Source organism: Dendrobium catenatum, unplaced genomic scaffold (assembly GCF_001605985.2).
Source record: "Dendrobium catenatum unplaced genomic scaffold, ASM160598v2 fragScaff_scaffold_674, whole genome shotgun sequence".
Classification (NCBI taxonomy): domain Eukaryota; kingdom Viridiplantae; phylum Streptophyta; class Magnoliopsida; order Asparagales; family Orchidaceae; genus Dendrobium; species Dendrobium catenatum.
Genome location: NW_021319136.1, coordinates 594744 through 611601, shown reverse-complemented (window position 1 = coordinate 611601; position 16858 = coordinate 594744). Strand labels below are relative to the sequence as shown.

Genomic DNA, 16858 nt, shown 5'->3' with positions numbered 1-16858 from the left:
TAAAGCTTTTTTGAGTAAATCATCAAAATACCTTCCTTCGAAATCCTCCATAGTCATTCCTTGAGGTGGCTGAATGAAATCCAATGAAATCCACATTTGGAGTAAATCATCTCTATTAAATAGATGATATTGTGGAAATTTACAACAAAATGCAAAACATTTTTGTAGAGGATTTGGCAGAAATATGTAGCTCAGTCTTAAGATGGAATGCATATAATTTTCATCCAATAAATTGCTTTCTAGAACTTTTCTCCAATGTGATTCATCCAATTTGTCTCTTAGAATACCACCAATGACCTTCTCTGCCAATGGAGATCCTAAAAGCTTTTTAACCATCTCTCCAGCAATGTCTCTTAAATTTTCAGGGGGGATTTTCTACACCAGCAAATGCATAAGACTTAAGGAGCAGCAAACACTCATCTTCCTCCAAACCCTCTAATCTAACTATTTCCACCTTTGTAATGACCTTTTTAATCAACATTGCAACCGAGTCCATTCGAGTTGTTACCAAAATTCTACTACCAATATTCACATGAGCCAGAGGGGAGAGCAACTTCGTCCATTTCTGCAATGACTTTTTTCACATCAAATCTTGATATTCATTTCCGCTATTTTCCGAACGAGGCCTCTCCTTAAGACATTCCAACATATCTTTTCACATCAAAGTTGTTGGAAACACAAACCCACATTTTAAGATCAAATTCCTTCGTAATTTAATCTTTACAAACATGTATGGGGAAGACAACTCTCTTGCAACATGTCTATGAAGATGAAATGACAGGAATTTGATCGTAAAATGTAGATTTATTTTTCCAAAAACTTTATGGGAAAAAAGTCATTACAGTTGCGTTGGAATCTCTTTAAAAAATAGGCCTGTTTTGGAATCACTTGATGCACTTCAAGGGAGTCGTTTGCATGAGGTTATGTCCAATATTTTCTTATTCCAGATTACATTTGCACGTATGACAAAATCAAATAGGAAAATGTGCTCCTCTCTTTGGCTTATTGAAGTTTGGGATGTAAGATTTTTGTAACTCAGTGGGCAGGCAAGGAGAGAGGGGGCCTCAATGGGGATTTATTTTACTTTTAATTATTCATCAAAGAAATCCAAAAATGGAGTTTGTTAAAAAGATTTCTTTATCTCTATTGCCAGTAAGGGTCATCGGTGCAGTTTTGAATTTAAGCTTAGATGAAAAGCATTGTATAGAGGTTTTAAACAATGGTTTTAGATTTGAAGAACTGGGTGAGAATGCCATATTGCTATTTTATGATTCTGTTATATATTATTCCCAAGATATTTACGAAGTAGAAGGGAGGTCTGGTTGTTTTTGGAGCGGAATACTTTTTAATAACTTGATGGAAGTGAAGGACAAAGAATATGGAATGCTCTGCAATGATTTGTCTTCTTAATGGTCTAATTTGCTAGTTGTATGTAGGGTGTGTAAATTCTACTTATACACACCCTGTGTACAAGTTGTGTGCAGGGTGTCTACAAATCATGTGGCTTCATTTCATTGGAGCCCAAATGCGAGCTATGTCTGGATTATGCACCTAATAATTTCTCCACAAAAAGATGGCTTAACTTGCTAAAACATCTGCTCTAACTTATTTGAAAATGAAACTAATATTAATTTGCGGTGTTTGGATTTAGGAAGATTCCAAGCAAATTGTAGAGCTCGAGTTTCGGAGGTGCTCGAGAATTTTAAACCACATAACAATCTAAATAAACTGAGGATAAATGTTTACATGGTTGCCAGGTCTTCAATATGTGCCTTCTTATAGAACTTTTTGAGAATCTGTACCATATCTTGCATTTCTTGAGAACATGGATTATCTGTGTTCTTACCTTTTTAGCCTTTCTTCTTTCTACAAACTTCACGTTCATATTGGTCTCATTTACTCAAGTTTTGGATTGAGGCTGCTAGATTTTTTTCTTCCTGTGAGGCTCATTATTACTCAAATATTGGATCAAATAGAGGCCTGAGAGACGCATCTCTGAACAATATCCAAGATATCTAAGACATGTACTCTTGTTAATGTCTTGATCACCCAAAGTTACAATCTCCTCACTAGGTCTATTGCTACTAAAATTATACTCCATATTTTCAGTTTTAGATCTACTCGGGTAAAAACCTTTAGACTCTAAAGTTGACCTCCATAATTCAAGTTTACCTTCAACTCCCTCTCTAGTTTTATCAACAAAAATAATATCATCAGCAAAAAAGCATACACCCAGGTACATCCTCTTGCAAATGTCCAGTGATAACATCCATGACTAAAGCAAAAAGATATGGGCTTAAGGTTGATCCTTGATGTAATCGATCCGAAATAGGAAAATCCTTGATCAAACCACCTTGTGTTTGAACACAATACATATCTTTAATGATTTGAATATAAGCTTTATCAATTAAGAACTTGAAAAATCTGATAAGGGGAACTTTATGAATTTGTCCTTACAATGGGGTAACATTGGTTTATAAAGATGGAGGAGCCTATAATCCTATATTTTTTTTTACAATATTTTCTGGAAAACAAAGTAGAAGGGAGGTCTTGTTGTTTTTTGAGCGGATTACTTATTAAGAACTTGATGGAAGTGAAGGATCAAGAATATGGAAGGCACTGCAATGATTTGACTTCTTCGTGGTCTAATTTGCTAGTTGTATGTAGGGTGTGTAAATTCTACTTATACACACACTGTGTACAAGTTGTATGCAGGGTGTGTACAAATTGTGTGGCTTCTTTTTATTGGAGCCTAAATGCGAGCTTTGTCCGGATACCGCACCTAATAATTTCTCCACAAAAAGATGGGTTAGCTTGCAGAAACCACTGCTCTAACTCATTCGGAAATGAAACTAACATTCATTTGCAGCGTTTGGATTTGGGAAGATTTCAACTTTTGGATGAGAAGGAGCTTAAGAATTTTAAACCACATAACAATCTAAAGAAACTGAGAATTAATGTTTACATGGGTGCCAGGTTTTCAATATGTGTCTTCCTGTGGCACTTTTTGAGAATCTGTACTGTATCAAGCAGTTCTTGAGAGCTTGGATTATCTGTCTTCTTACCTTCTTAGCCTTTCTTTTTTCTACAAACTTCACAGTCATATGGGGTCATTTACTCAAGTTTTGGGTCAAATAAGTCGAGCCTTTGGGAGAGAATGAAAGGAAAATTTTCTCATCCCTTAGATGCGTTCTCATACCGATAAAAAAAAATCGGTATGAGTCTCTTATCCATGGAAAATTATTGTATCCGGTCACCGGATGCGGAGATAGGTCTGAATATTTTTCCTCATAATCGATAAGACGTTCATCTGAAATGTTCTCTTTTTCAGATCGGTGGCTGCCTCCTTATTGATAAATTTGTTTTGTTTGTTGTTGTTTTTTTTTTCTTCGAGAGGGCTATGATGAGTTATATGGCCCTTGGGGTTCTCCTGGATGGCCTCTCTTCTATTGTGTTTTTTTACATTCACGAATTAGACCATAAGGGGCTGTTTGTGTTTTTTTACATTCACGAATTAGACCATAAGGGGCTGTTTGGCAACACAGGATTTAACTAAAGCTTCATTTGGGTTGGCTTTCTTAATGCTTTCTAAGGAGGCTTTTTTGTACAAAAATTTCTGAACTAATTGGTTTTAGGTTTGAAGCTTGGTTATGTAATGTATCAATGAATATGCTTTAATTAGTCTAAATATTAAAAAAACAACCCTGCGATGACCAATCACCTTGTAGAATTGGAAGTAACAATGGTTTCTTCGACCAAGTCCTGTAAATCTGCCAAGTCGTACAAATTTGCCGAACTATAACTATAGGATTTAGGAAATCCGAAATTTATTGCAAAAGGAAGGAATAGAGGATTTAATTTGCTTTAAGATGTTCACTTTTTTCGTTTGGTGGCATAGAGCTCTAAATCCTGCCCAGCCCCTTAAATCCTGCTACCAAACAGCCCCCAAGTGTTCTTGGCAACCGAGATTCCCTGCACTATGGGTCTAACTGCCTTCATCTGATGGCAGATTATTGGTCTCTTTCTATTTGCTCTGAGCTCTCGGTTTATCTTTTTTCTTCCTTTGGTTTGAATTACATATCTCACTACTTATTTTGGTTTTTGGACGTGTTCTTTTTTCTTTCTTGGCAATTCAGGGTACCGCACTCCTTTATTTAATATAAGTTTTCTGAGCCATGATTTTAGTTGGTTCCAAAAAAGAAAAAAAAATGATGTATCGGAAAAAAAGGAGGTTGACTACTTACAAAGCCCCTAAGTGATAGAAAAGTGGAAGAAGCTCACCGTTTTCCATCTACTAGGATTTGCTACTCCTTTTTTATATATATTTTTTATAGATTGGTATGAGATGCTCACGGTCATACTATTGATTGGACTGCTCTATCTATAGGTAGGCTTCAACGTAGCGTGGTGAATACTGGTGGTTATAACGGTACAGTAGTTTTCATGCAAGCCATGAAGTCCCTCCATGAGGTCCCTGCGATTGCCTACCACATATGTCCAACCTAAATGATAACTTTGTTTTTATATTCGTCACAAATAAAGACCCATTGGCAAGAAAGGTCATGGATGGTGTTCTAAATTCTTGCTTAGATGAAATGCATTGGATAAACGTTTTAAAAGAATTTTTCCCTATTGGAAATATTTGTCTACTCAGCCCATCGCTCCCTCAGCTTGTTGAATATATTGCTTATAATTTCAGTGGTGGAGATGCTCCAAATTTATACTTCTAATTTTGATTGTTATCGTTGTTATTGTGGGTTCATTTGATTTTTTTTATTCTCTAAGGGAATGATCTTCTCCCCTGTTCTTCTTTGCCGGTATCTGGTATCTGGGCAATGATGATATTTTGAAAGCCTTTTGCTCTCCCTTTGGATGGCACACTTGGTGTCCCTATTTTATGGGGCCCTTAACATCTGCGTGCAACCGGGTAGTGAACGCCTGCGCTTCATTTTGCTGGCATGCCTGCGCTTCATTTTTCTGGCATCGGCTCTTGCCAGATTCCTTATAACCTCTGCAAGAACCTGATCATTTCTGAGCACATTTTGCATTGTTTTATACTATCGATATTTTTTTTTAGTTGATCCCAACTTGAATAGACGGGAGGGGGTTGCGAAGAAACTTGACAAAATTTCAGCTGATGGTTTTAGATTCCTTCATCTTTTAGAAAGCACGTACCAGGAGCGACAGTGTAAGTTGTGCAAAAGATGTGAAACAAGTTCTTTGCCTAAAAATGATAAGATTGGTTGAGGCAAGCGGGAGTTTGTTATTATTATGTGGTTGAGGCTATTATGTGTGGAATTTGATTGTGTTGATAAATCGGGTTGTTCTATTTACTCATCCCCAATAGAGACAGCCGTCAAATGAACATCATACTTGTTGCGTCCTGGAGTATTTTCGGCGGTAGAGAAATATAACATTTAACGTCTTAACTTTGTATGAAGATCCAGCACACAATCAGATAGGAGAGAGGGTGTAGCATTTATGATACACTAAGATTTTTACGTGGAAAGCATTAAAAAAGGGGGAAAAACACAGGGTCTAGCCCAGTATGAATGAATCCACTACTATTTGCAGTTGATTACAAATGAGGCCCTTTTTTTGGGGAAGGCCTTAGCTTTATGTACATCTTATAGAGTACATTACATGGTGGGAATACAAAGAATCACTGTCGACAGAGATCAGAAGAACTATAGTCGGTGGGGAACGGAGTTCGGAAGGACCGTTGTCTGACAACGGAGGTCAGAAGGACTGCGTCATGTAGAAGTCCAGAAATGGATTGAAATCCCACCTTGGATAGATGTTCGGCGAAAATCCGACAACGGGTAGAAGTCCGGCGTCGGGTATAAATCTTTCAACGAGTGGAGGTCCGTCGTCGGTTAGAAGTCCGAATTCAGTCGGCGGGGAGAACTCTGACGTTAAATGGTATTCGGGCAAAACTCCAGAGTCACTTGGAGATTGGACAGAACTCCAGCGTCACTTGAAAGTCGGGCGAAACTCCGGCGGCACTTGAAAGTCGTACAGAACTCCGGCGTCACTTGAAAGTTCGGCGGAACTCCGGTGGTGGCCGAGGAGTTTCTTCCCTCATTCTCTTCGTCTCTTCTTCTCTTCTTCTCAGGCGGTGGCCAAGGAGGAGTTTCTTCCCTCAATACTCATTATCAGAACTACTATGGTCAGCAACATTTCTCTTCTTGCTATGTTGGGCCTTGGCGGCATGTGGTAGACAACTCTCTTGCAACATGTCTATGAAGATGAAATGACAGGAATTTGATTGTAAAATGTAGATTTGTTTTTCCAAAAAGTTATGGGTAAAAAGTCATTACAGTTTCGTTGAAATCTCTTAAAAAAATAGGCCTGATTTGGAATCACTTGATGCACTTCAAGGGAGTCGTATGCATGATGTTATGTCCAATAATTTCTTATCCTAGATTACATTTGCACGTATGACAAAATCAAATAGGAAAATGTGCTCCTCTCTGGCTTATTAAAGTTTGGGAAGTAGCATTTTTTTAACTCAGTGGGCAGGCAAGGACAGAGTGGGTCTCAATGGGGATTTATTTTACTTTTAATTATTCACCATAGAAAATCAAAATTGGAGTGAGTTAAAAAGATTTCTTGATCTCTATTGCCAGTAAGGGTCATCGGTGCAGTTTTGAATTTAAGCTTTGATGAAAAGCATTGTATACAAGTTTTAAACAATGGTTTTGGATGTGAAGAACTGGGTCAGAATGCCATATTGCTATTTTATGATTCTGTTATATATTATTCCTAAAATATTTACAAAGTAGGAGGGAGGTCTGGTTCCTTTTGGAGCGGAATACTTATTAAGAACTTGATGGAAGTGAAAGACAAAGAATATGGAAGGCACTGTAATGATTTGACTTCTTCATAGTCTAATTTGCTAGTTGATTTGAGGGTGTGTAAATTCTATTTATGCAGACCCTGTTTACAAGTTCTATGCAGGGTGTGTATAAATCATGTGGCTTCGTTTCATTGGAGCCCAAATGCGTGCTATGTCCGGATTCTGCACCTAATAATTTCTCTGCAAAAAGATGGGTAAGTTGCAGAAACCACTGCTCTAACTCATTTGAAAATGAATCTAATATTAATTTGCAGCGTTTGGATTTGGGTAGATTTCAAGCACATTGTAGATCTGCACATTTGGATGAGAAGATGCTTGAGAAATTTAAGCAACATAACAATCTAAAGAAACTGAGGATAAATGTTTACATGGGTGCCAGGTCTTTAATATTCGCCTTCTTGTAGCACTTTTTGAGAACCTGTACTATATCAAGCATTTCTTGAGAGCATGGATTATCTGCGTTCTTACGTTCTTAGCCTTTCTTCTTTCTACAAACTTCACGGTCATATGGGTTTCATTTACTCAAGTTTTGGATCAAATAAGTCGAGCCTTTGGGAAAGAATGAAAAGAAAATTTTCTCACCCCTTTATTCTATATGTATATTATTTATTGAAGTAACGGAATTGCAGGAAATTTGGCCATCACATCTCTTCTACTTCGTTTATTGTAAGCAGGATGCGTTCTCATATGGATGAAAAAAATCGGTATGAGTCTCTTATCCCACTTTACAATACTGGCAACACAGCTTCTATTTTTCCTCATAATTGGTATGACGTTCATCTGAAATGTTCTCCTTTTCAGATCGGTGGCTGCCTCCTTATATAGAAATATTTTTTGTTTGTTGTGTTTCTTTTTTTTTTTTTTACGAGAGGGCTATGATGAGTCATATGGCCTTAGGGGTTCTCCTGGATGGCCTCTCTTTTGTTATGGTTTTTTACATAGACGAATTAGGCCTAAAAGGGCTGTTTGGCAACAAGCAGGATTTAACTAAGGTTACATTTGGGGCGGCTTTCTTAATCCTTTCTAAAGGAAACTTTTTAGTACAAAAATTTTTGAACCAAGAGGTTTTAGGTTTGACAATCATCTTGTTGAATTGGAAATAACAACGATTTTTTCGGCCAAGTCCTTCCTTTAAATCTGCCAAGTCCATCAAATTTGCCGAACAATAACTATATGATTTAGTAAATCCAAAATTTATTTCAAAAGGAAATTTAGGATTTAATTTGCTTTAAGATGTTTAATTTTTGCGTTTGGTGGCATTTAGCTCAAAATCCTACTACCAAACAGCCCCCAAGTGTTCTTGGCAACCGAGAATCCCTGCACTATGGGTCTAACTGCCTTCTTCTGATGGTAGATTATTGGTCTCTTTCTATTTGCTATGATCTCTCCTTTTATCTTTTTTTCTTTTTTTTGTAGCCTTTCATTATCTTGATTTTTGGTTTGAATTATTATTTTACTTTTTAAATTTTGGTTTTTGGACGTGTTCTCTTTTGCTTTCTTGGCAATTCTGGGTATCGCACTCCATTTAATATAGTTTTCTGAGCCATGATTCTAGTTGGTTCCAAAAAAGAAAAAAATGATGCATCGGAAGAAAAGCTGAGAACCTTGCAGCCTCGTACTTAAACAAAACACCTAAACCAATGTTGTTGCTATATGCCGGATATCATGTATGTATGGATACGATGTATTCACCGACGACTTGCCTTATCAAAAGTTCTCACTCACTATTGGGAGGGGTAATGAACTATAGGAGTATTAGAGGTTTGTGCCTATAAGAAATCAGAACTCAAATCATAAAGTGCCCCAAAATGGGGGAAAACTTTCAACATAAGACAAGGCACTAGCAATTGTTACATCATTTAAAGCCTTTTGCAGCAATAAGAGACTTGACAATTCGAAATTGTGGTGATATCATCTATCACGAGGACTGAAAGATTTGGGAGTACAGAGAATTCCCAGCTCATACTCTACGAACTCATTCTTAAGGATCCATTAGTGTTGCTAATGGAGCCATTGAGCAGTATCACCTCCATTCAAAGGGTAATGATTGGTTGGTTTCTTTTCTAGTTGAGCAGCAGTGGTTTCTGCAAGTTAGCTCATACCGTGTTTTTGGGGAGCTGTTCTTTATGATTCATGTACTCCAAGTCATTGAGAGCCCACAATTGTTGAGAGCCGTGTTATTATGGCCTCCAATTTGTTGCAGCTGGAAGCAAAGTCGAGGACAGCTTGGATCGTGGGGTGGTTCTCTCTCAGCCTTTCCAGCTCCTTCATACCCGTTTTCCATCCGACTTGCTCTTCCAGGTAATCAGAGCAAGCGTTCATGATCTTCTCCATGATTGGACCAAAAAACCATTCCCCCATGGCACCGATGATCGGGGTAGAGAGCAGAACAACTGAGCAATGGGTATTTTACTTATCATAGAAATCCAAAATTTGAGTGAGTTAAAAAGATTTCTGGATCTCTATTGCCAGTAAAGTTTCATAAAGATGATTTGGTCTGAATGTAGGTTGCATCGGGTGTCATTTAGTTGCCCTGGAATGGAGATGAGAATGCTAAGGTGGATGAGTGGCTTTACTCTTTAGACCCTAAACGAGCATGTACGGGAAAGGTTGGAGTAGCCGCAATGACAGATAAGAGTAGAGGGAGTCTCTTTAGATGGTTTTATGAAATAAAATGGTGGGCTTCCGATAACCCGGTTAGGAAGGTAGAATTTATTAAATTTGGCTTATATTAAGAAATGTAGAGGTATACCTAAAAAGTTTTTGTTAGAAAATATTAAAAATGATATGTTTTTATTTGATTTAAATGAGAATTTGATTCTTAATATGACAATGGAGAAAAAAGGATTGATGTAGCCGACCCCACAGTGGGATAAATGTTTGATGTTGTTGTTGGAAATGATTTTATCCCCTGTTCTTCTTTGCTGGTATATGGGCTATGATGTTATTTTGGAAGCCTGTTGCTCTCCCTTTGGATGGCACACTTGGTATCCCTATTCTGCTTCTCCCTTATCCTTACAATGAGTGTTCAACCGGGTAGAGCGCAACCGCTTCATTTGGCTGGCCTCGGTGGAGAAAACTTATCAAGTATTGAAGGCTCAGAAATGGCATCGGTGGTCGACCAAGGGGCCAAACCCTAAGCATCCTTCTATTGTTTTTGGTCAGCTGTTTTTCAAGTTCCATGTACTCCGTTAACTCTAGATGACATCCCCAAATTGTTAGCTCTTCCAAAGAGGGAGGAAGATTCGGTAATTCGCGAAGCATAGGAACGCCAAAATATGTAAGAACCTGAAGAGAAGATAAGCTTTCCAAGGAGGAAGGGAGAGACTGTCAGGATTAGAGTAATGAAAATTGCAGCTTAGAAAGAGAAGACTTAACTTTCAGAAACCACTGCTCCGCCTCATTTGGAAATGAAACCACCTCATCATTATCCTCAATTGTCAAATTTTTTAAGGAGGCGATACTTCAATTCTCACCTTCTCGGGCAAATTTATGTGACGCAAGTTTGTAAGGTTCTTAATGTCAGGTAAAAAATCATCAGCATAAGGTTGGTTTTCCCATGGGCTATCATAGATTATGTATTGCAAGTGATAGAGATTGCTTAGAGATCTTGGCAGCATAGTCAAACTACAACCAACAATCTTTAAGTATCGAAAATGTTTTAAATTTCCAATCTGCTCGGGTATTACTTTCAAGTATGGAGCAAATACGTATAATAACCGTAGGTTTGTCGATGCTTCGAATATTTTTGTAAGTGCACTGCAAATATCCTCATTTTAGGAATCTACAACCTTGAAAATGTGATGGATGTTGAGGAGGCTTGTAGTGCCAAATTATGTCCCAAGAGGAGGCTCACATATTTAATCTTATGTTGGAGTAACACCGATTCGAGGAACATTGATTTAGATGAGGACGTGCTCGACAACTTTCAGCCGCAAAAATGTGTAAGGAATCTGAGCATAAAGAGATACATGGGTGCAAGGTCTGCAATATGGATGAACAATGTCAATCTGATCTCCAATCTCGAGAAAATCGAATTGAAAGATTGCATTGAGTGGGAAACTCTTCCTCCTTTCGGGCAACTTCCTTTCTTTAAGTCTCTAAAACTTTTTAACAAGCTGAAATTAAAATGGCTCGAAGGTAAATTTAATGGGAATGATAAATACCATGCCTTTCCATTGCTAGAGGTGCTACATATTACGAAAGTAAAAGCATTAGAGGATTGGTTTGAGGCAGGAGTAGCTGCTGAAGAAGATGGATGTTTCTTTCCTTGCTTAATTAACTGGTGCTACCGAACTTCCGGAAGTTGAAAGAGTTGCCCTCTTTGCCTTCTAAGCTCAAGAGCTTGGAGATAGAAGGAATTGGGTGGACGACTTTGAATTTTTGTAGCAATTCAAATTCAAATTCTATTCCCCTTGAAACAGTAGCGGTCATTCACTGTCCAAACATCATCTCTCTTCTTCTGCCTGATGAAATAGAATTTGAAAGCTGTTTGTTTTAAAATTCAAAGTTGAAATAGAATTCTGGTTCCTGGTTCTTCGTTCTTCGTGTAGGCTCTTTGTTTTATGTTGGGTTCTTCCCTGCGGCATGCATCTCTCTGTTCTATTTTTGAATTTGACGACTGGGGGGCAATGATGAATGGGTTGCATTCCTTATCCCCTAGGATGGCGGTTTTTATGCAACTTCTATTGGATGGCAATTCCGCAACCGGGGGACATTTTAAGGCTACCTGGATGCAACCTCTAGCTTACCTGAGCCCTATTCTTCAGTCTTCGTGTGGTTGATCTCTCACTGCATTAACAGGCTGTTTTTTTTTCTTTTTTGATCACTTTTTGACATGTGTATCTTTATTTTTGCTCCAATTTGGTGAGCATTTTTAGCCTCTTGTAGTGGCTCCACCCCACAATTTTGCCTTTCTTTTCTCTTCTTTCTTACACGTGTAACTAGCCTTTTAGCATCAATAATAATTGGGCTTTGCCCTAATTTTCCCCAAAAAAAAAAAAAAAAAAATCCTATGTTTTTTTGGAAAACTTTCAGGAAAACAAAGTGAGGAAAATAGCGGAAATGAATATCAAGATTTGATGTGAAAAAATACTAAACCACACTACACTAAGAAATTCAATGTAAAAATTGGGAGAAATTGTACTTTTCTCACACTCGCTTCATATCTCTCTTAGTTCTACACTCAAAATAGATTGATTTTATGAGGGAAAGTGTTTTTGTTGATTCTTGGAATGGTTCTTTTACTTCAGGCTGTGAGTATCATTTCTGTAAGTTATACATCTTCACAGGAGTTGGAGTCTCATGTGACAGTTTTGAATGGATATGGACGATCAAATTAAATTGAACAGAAAAAAAAATTATCTGATTAGGAGGGGAGAAGAAAACTTATCAAGTATTGAAGGCTCAGAAATGGCATCGGTGGTCGACCAAGGGGCCAAACCCTAAGCATCCTTCTCTTGTTTTTGGTCAGCTGTTTTTCAAGTTCCATGTACTCCGTTAACTCTGGATGACATCCCCAAATTGTTAGACCTTCCAAAGAGGGAGGAAGGTTTGGTAATTCCCGAAGCATAGGAACGCCCCAAATATGTAGAACCTGAAGAGAAGATAAGCTTTCCAAGGAGGAAGGGAGAGACTGTCAGGATTAGAGTAATGAAAATTGCAGCTTAGAAAGAGAAGACTTAACTTTCAAAAACCACTGCTCCGCCTCATTTGGAAATGAAACCACCTCATCATTATCCTCAATTCTCAGCTTTTTTAACAAGGCTATACCTCAATTCTCACCTTCTCGGGCAAATTTATGTGACGCAAGTTTGTCAGGTTCTTAATGTCAGGTAAAAAATCATCACCATAAGGTTGGTTTTCCCATGGGCTATCATAGATTATGTATTGCAAGTGATAGAGATTGCTTAGAGATCTTGACAGCATAGTCAAACTACAACCAACAATCTTTAAGTATCGAAGATGTTTTAAATTTCCAATATCCTCAGTATTACTTTCAAGTATGGAGCAAATATGTATAATAACCGTAGGTTTGTCGACGCTTCGATTATTTTTGTAAATGCACTGCAAATATCCTCATCAGAAGCTTTATAGAACAAGAAAAGAGAATGCAAATGTTTAAACTTCTCAATCTTTCTTAAGATGTATGGCTTTTCATTTAGAACAGACAAGTGTCGAATAGTCTCAGAAATTTCGAGAAATGACCTTTCATCATCCAAAGCATCAACGCATTTCTGTGCAAAAAATTTAGATGCTGACTCATGTATTAAATCATGAATCTTGTAGTCATCTATGACAATGCAGTCATATTTGACCTTGTCAAATAAAGTTTTTTTTGAGTAAAACATCAAAATACCTTCCTCCGAAATCCTCCATAGTCATTCCTTGAGGTGGGTGAATGAAATCCACATTTGGAGTAAATCATCTCTATTAAATAGATGATATTGTGGAACATAGTTTCAGCTGTTGCAGAACATAGTTTCAGCTGTTGCATAACATCCCCTCCTCTTGGGAACAATTAGGGTTTGAATAGCTCGAATCATTGCATTGCCTGCTATCTTCTTCTTCCTTCTCTTCCGCTAAATCCGGATTTTCCTAAGGGGCCTAAATCTTGAAAATTCTTTGGTAACATTCATGATAAATCCTATTAAATCCCGTGTGATTGTTTGGCTATCGAACGGATTTAACGAGCGGACACTTCCTCTCTAGCCAACGGATTTTGTAAATCCGAGATTTAGCATGAAAAGGCAAAAATTTTCATCTACGGCGGCTTTCATTTGTCGTGAGATTTGGTTTTGCATTTTAGGCGTTTGACTGGATTTCGCTGAAATCCGCCTCAAATCCTGCTACCAAACTGCCCCCTTAAGTTCCTTAATATTTCTTAATATATATATATATTTTTCTTTTTTTATCTTGCTTCTCTTCATTCTCCTGAATGTCATCTAAGACATAATAACTTCTTGAACTTCTCAGACTTGAGACTCCCTTTCATGAAGTGCTCCAAACGGGGCCTCTTATTTTTAAGAGATTCCAACATATCTGCAATGACTCTTTTCACCTCAAAGTTGCTGTAAGCAAAGGTCCATTGCTGGAGAGAGTCCTAAAATGCTAATGATTATAAAAGATTAAGATCCATTGCTGGAGAGAGTTAAAAAGCTTTCAGGATCTCCATTGGCAGCAAAGGTCATCGGTGGTGTTCTGAATTATAGCTTGAATGAAAGATATTGGGCAAAAGTTTTAAATAGTGATTTTGTAAGTCCAAAATTGGTAAGGAGGACATCTTTCTCATTTTAAGATTGAGCTATTTGTTCCTCCCAAAACATCTACAAAATTGTTTCGCATTTTGTTCTATATTTCAAGAAGATTATAGGTTTGATAAAGATGATTTAGTCAAATGTGGATTGCATTGGGTTTCATTTAGCATCCTCATCATGATCCAGAATGGATTATGGAGGATATTGGAGGAGGGTGTTTTGATGTTTTGGTTAAAAAATCTTTCTTTGATAAGTTTGCATGATGCTACAAGATGCATGATTTAATACATGAATTGACACAATCAGTTTTTATACATGAATGTTTAAGAGTTGAGGATGGTATGAAGTTGCCTTATATAATTCCTAAGACTCTTCGACACTTGGCTATTGAAATTACAAATTCAAACATCATAAAAAAGATTGGTAAATTTAAATATTTGCATTCTCTTATCTTGTTCTATAGAACTTCTAATCAGGATCTTTGTAATGCACTTACTGAAATATTCAAAGCATCGAGAAGCCTACCCTTATTATACATAAGGGCTTCAAAAGACTTGAAAATAATACCCAAAGAGATTGGAAATTTGATACATCTTCGATGCTTAAAAATTGATGGTTATGATTTGACTATGCTGTCAAGATCTCTAAGCAATCTCTATCACTTGCAATACATAATATATTATATCGGAGGGGTGCCAAGCCAATCTAAAGTTGATGATTTTTTACCGAGTAGCACTATTAACCTTTCTAACTTGTGATATGTGAAATTGCCCGAGGATTATATTTCATCGATATGTGGGATTGGGAAGCTAAAGTTTCTTCAAAAATTGAATATTTTTGATCTTAGAGATGCAAGTGGTAATAGAATTGGAGAGCTGGAGAATTTGAATGATCTTTGCAAATTAGGAATCAATTGACTTGAAAATGTTAAGGATGCCGAGGAGGCTTGTAGTGCCAAATTATATGCCAAGAGGAGGCTCACAGATTTAACCTAATGTTGCAGTAACACCGAGTTGAGGAACATTGATTTATATGAGAATGTGCTCGACAACCTTCAGCAACCAAATGTCCAAGGAATCTGAGCATATAGAGAGATACATGAGTGCAAGGTCTCCAATATGGATGAACAATGCCAATCCTATCTTCAATATAGAGAAAATTGAATTGACAGATTGCTTGGAGTGTGAAACTCTTCCACCTTTTGGGCAACTTCCCTACCCCAAGTCACTGACACTTTCTAAAATGCCGAAATTTAAATGGTGCGAAAGTAAATTTAATGGGAATGATAAATACCATGCCTTTTGCTAGAGGTTTGTAGATGAGACACTTTCTAAAATGCCGAAAGTAAAATGGCTCGATAGTAACTTTAATGGGAATGATAAATACCATGCCTTTCCAATTCTAGAGGTGGACGGCTTTAAATTTTTGTAGCAATTCAAATCCTATTCCCCTTGAAACATTAGTTGTCTTTTACTGTTCAAACATTACATCTCTTCCTTTTGCTTATGAAATAGCAAGACTTGCGGCACTAAGATACTTGACAATTATAATTTGCCCCAATCTGATCTCTCTGGGAAGATATAGAGAAGTGGAGACCGCTAATAATTGCCATCTCATGCTCAGCGTTCTCTTTATATAAGTGATCCATCGGTGTTGCTAATGGAGCCATTAGAAGTATCGCCTCCTTAAAAAAGCTGAGTATTTGGTCAAATGAGGAGTTGGTTTCTTTTACAAATGAGTCGGAGCAGTGGTTTGTGAAAGTTAGGTCTTCTCTTTCTGAGCTGAATTTTTTATTTCTCAAATCCTTAGTCTCTCCCTTCCTCCCTTCCTCCCTTCCTCCTTTGGAAAGCTTATCTTCATTTCAGATTCTATATATTTATGCTGTTCCTATGCTTCCGGAATTACCGAACCTTCCTCCCTCTTCGGGAACTACGATGCTGCTCCTGCTTTGCGTTATCTAGAAGATGAAGAAAAGTATTAACCGCGGCTGAAACTTTATTTATTTGCCACCAAGATTGATTGATTCCGCACCTAATAATTTCTCCCCAAAAAGATGGGTTAACTTGCAGAAACCACTGCTCTAACTCCTTTGAAAATGAAACTAACATTAATTTGCAGCGTTTGGATTTGGGAGGATTTCAAACACATTGTAGATCTCGACTTTTGGATGAGAAGGTACTTGAGAATTTTAAACCACATAACTATCTAAAGAAAATGAGGATAAAGGTTTACATGGTGCAGGGTCTTCAATATGTCTTACTGTAGCATTTTTTTTAGAACCTGTTCCATATCAATCATTTCTTGGAGCATGGATTATCTGCGTTCTTACCTTCTTAGCCTTTCTTCTTTCTTCAAACTTCACGTTGGTATGAATGGCAGGAAATATGGCCATCACATATCTTCCACTTCGTCCATTTTAAACAGGAAGCGTTTTCATATGGATGAAAAAAAAAAAGAGCATGAGTCTCTTTTACCTCTCTACAATTTCTATCTTCCTCATAATCGGTACGATGGTCATCTGAAATGTTCCCTTTTTCAGATCGGAGGCTGCTTCCTTATTTAGAAATTTGTTTTTTTTTTTTCCGGAGAGGGCTATGATGAGTTATATGGCCCTAGGGTTTCTCCTGGATGGCCTCTCTTCTGTTCTGTTTTTTTAACATACATGAATTAGGCCTTAAGGGGCTGTTTTGCAACAAGCAGGATTTAATTATTGCTTCGGTTGGGGCGGCTAGTTTAGGGTTTA

The 16858-nt window shown here is 37.5% G+C and overlaps 2 protein-coding genes across 2 annotated transcripts in view; both read left to right on the top strand.

Moving 5' to 3' along the window:
- The window catches only part of LOC114579880 (putative disease resistance RPP13-like protein 1), a 13771-nt gene extending 1939 nt beyond the window's left edge, over nucleotides 1-11832 (top strand). The window contains exon 2 of the mRNA XM_028695791.1: nucleotides 10651-11832. Within this exon, the coding sequence (XP_028551624.1) occupies nucleotides 10651-11169 (519 nt within the window). The 3' untranslated portion in view covers nucleotides 11170-11832. The remainder of the gene's footprint in view (nucleotides 1-10650) is intronic.
- The window catches only part of LOC114579881, a 58885-nt gene that overhangs the window by 21032 nt on the left and 20995 nt on the right, over nucleotides 1-16858 (top strand). The window lies entirely within an intron of this gene.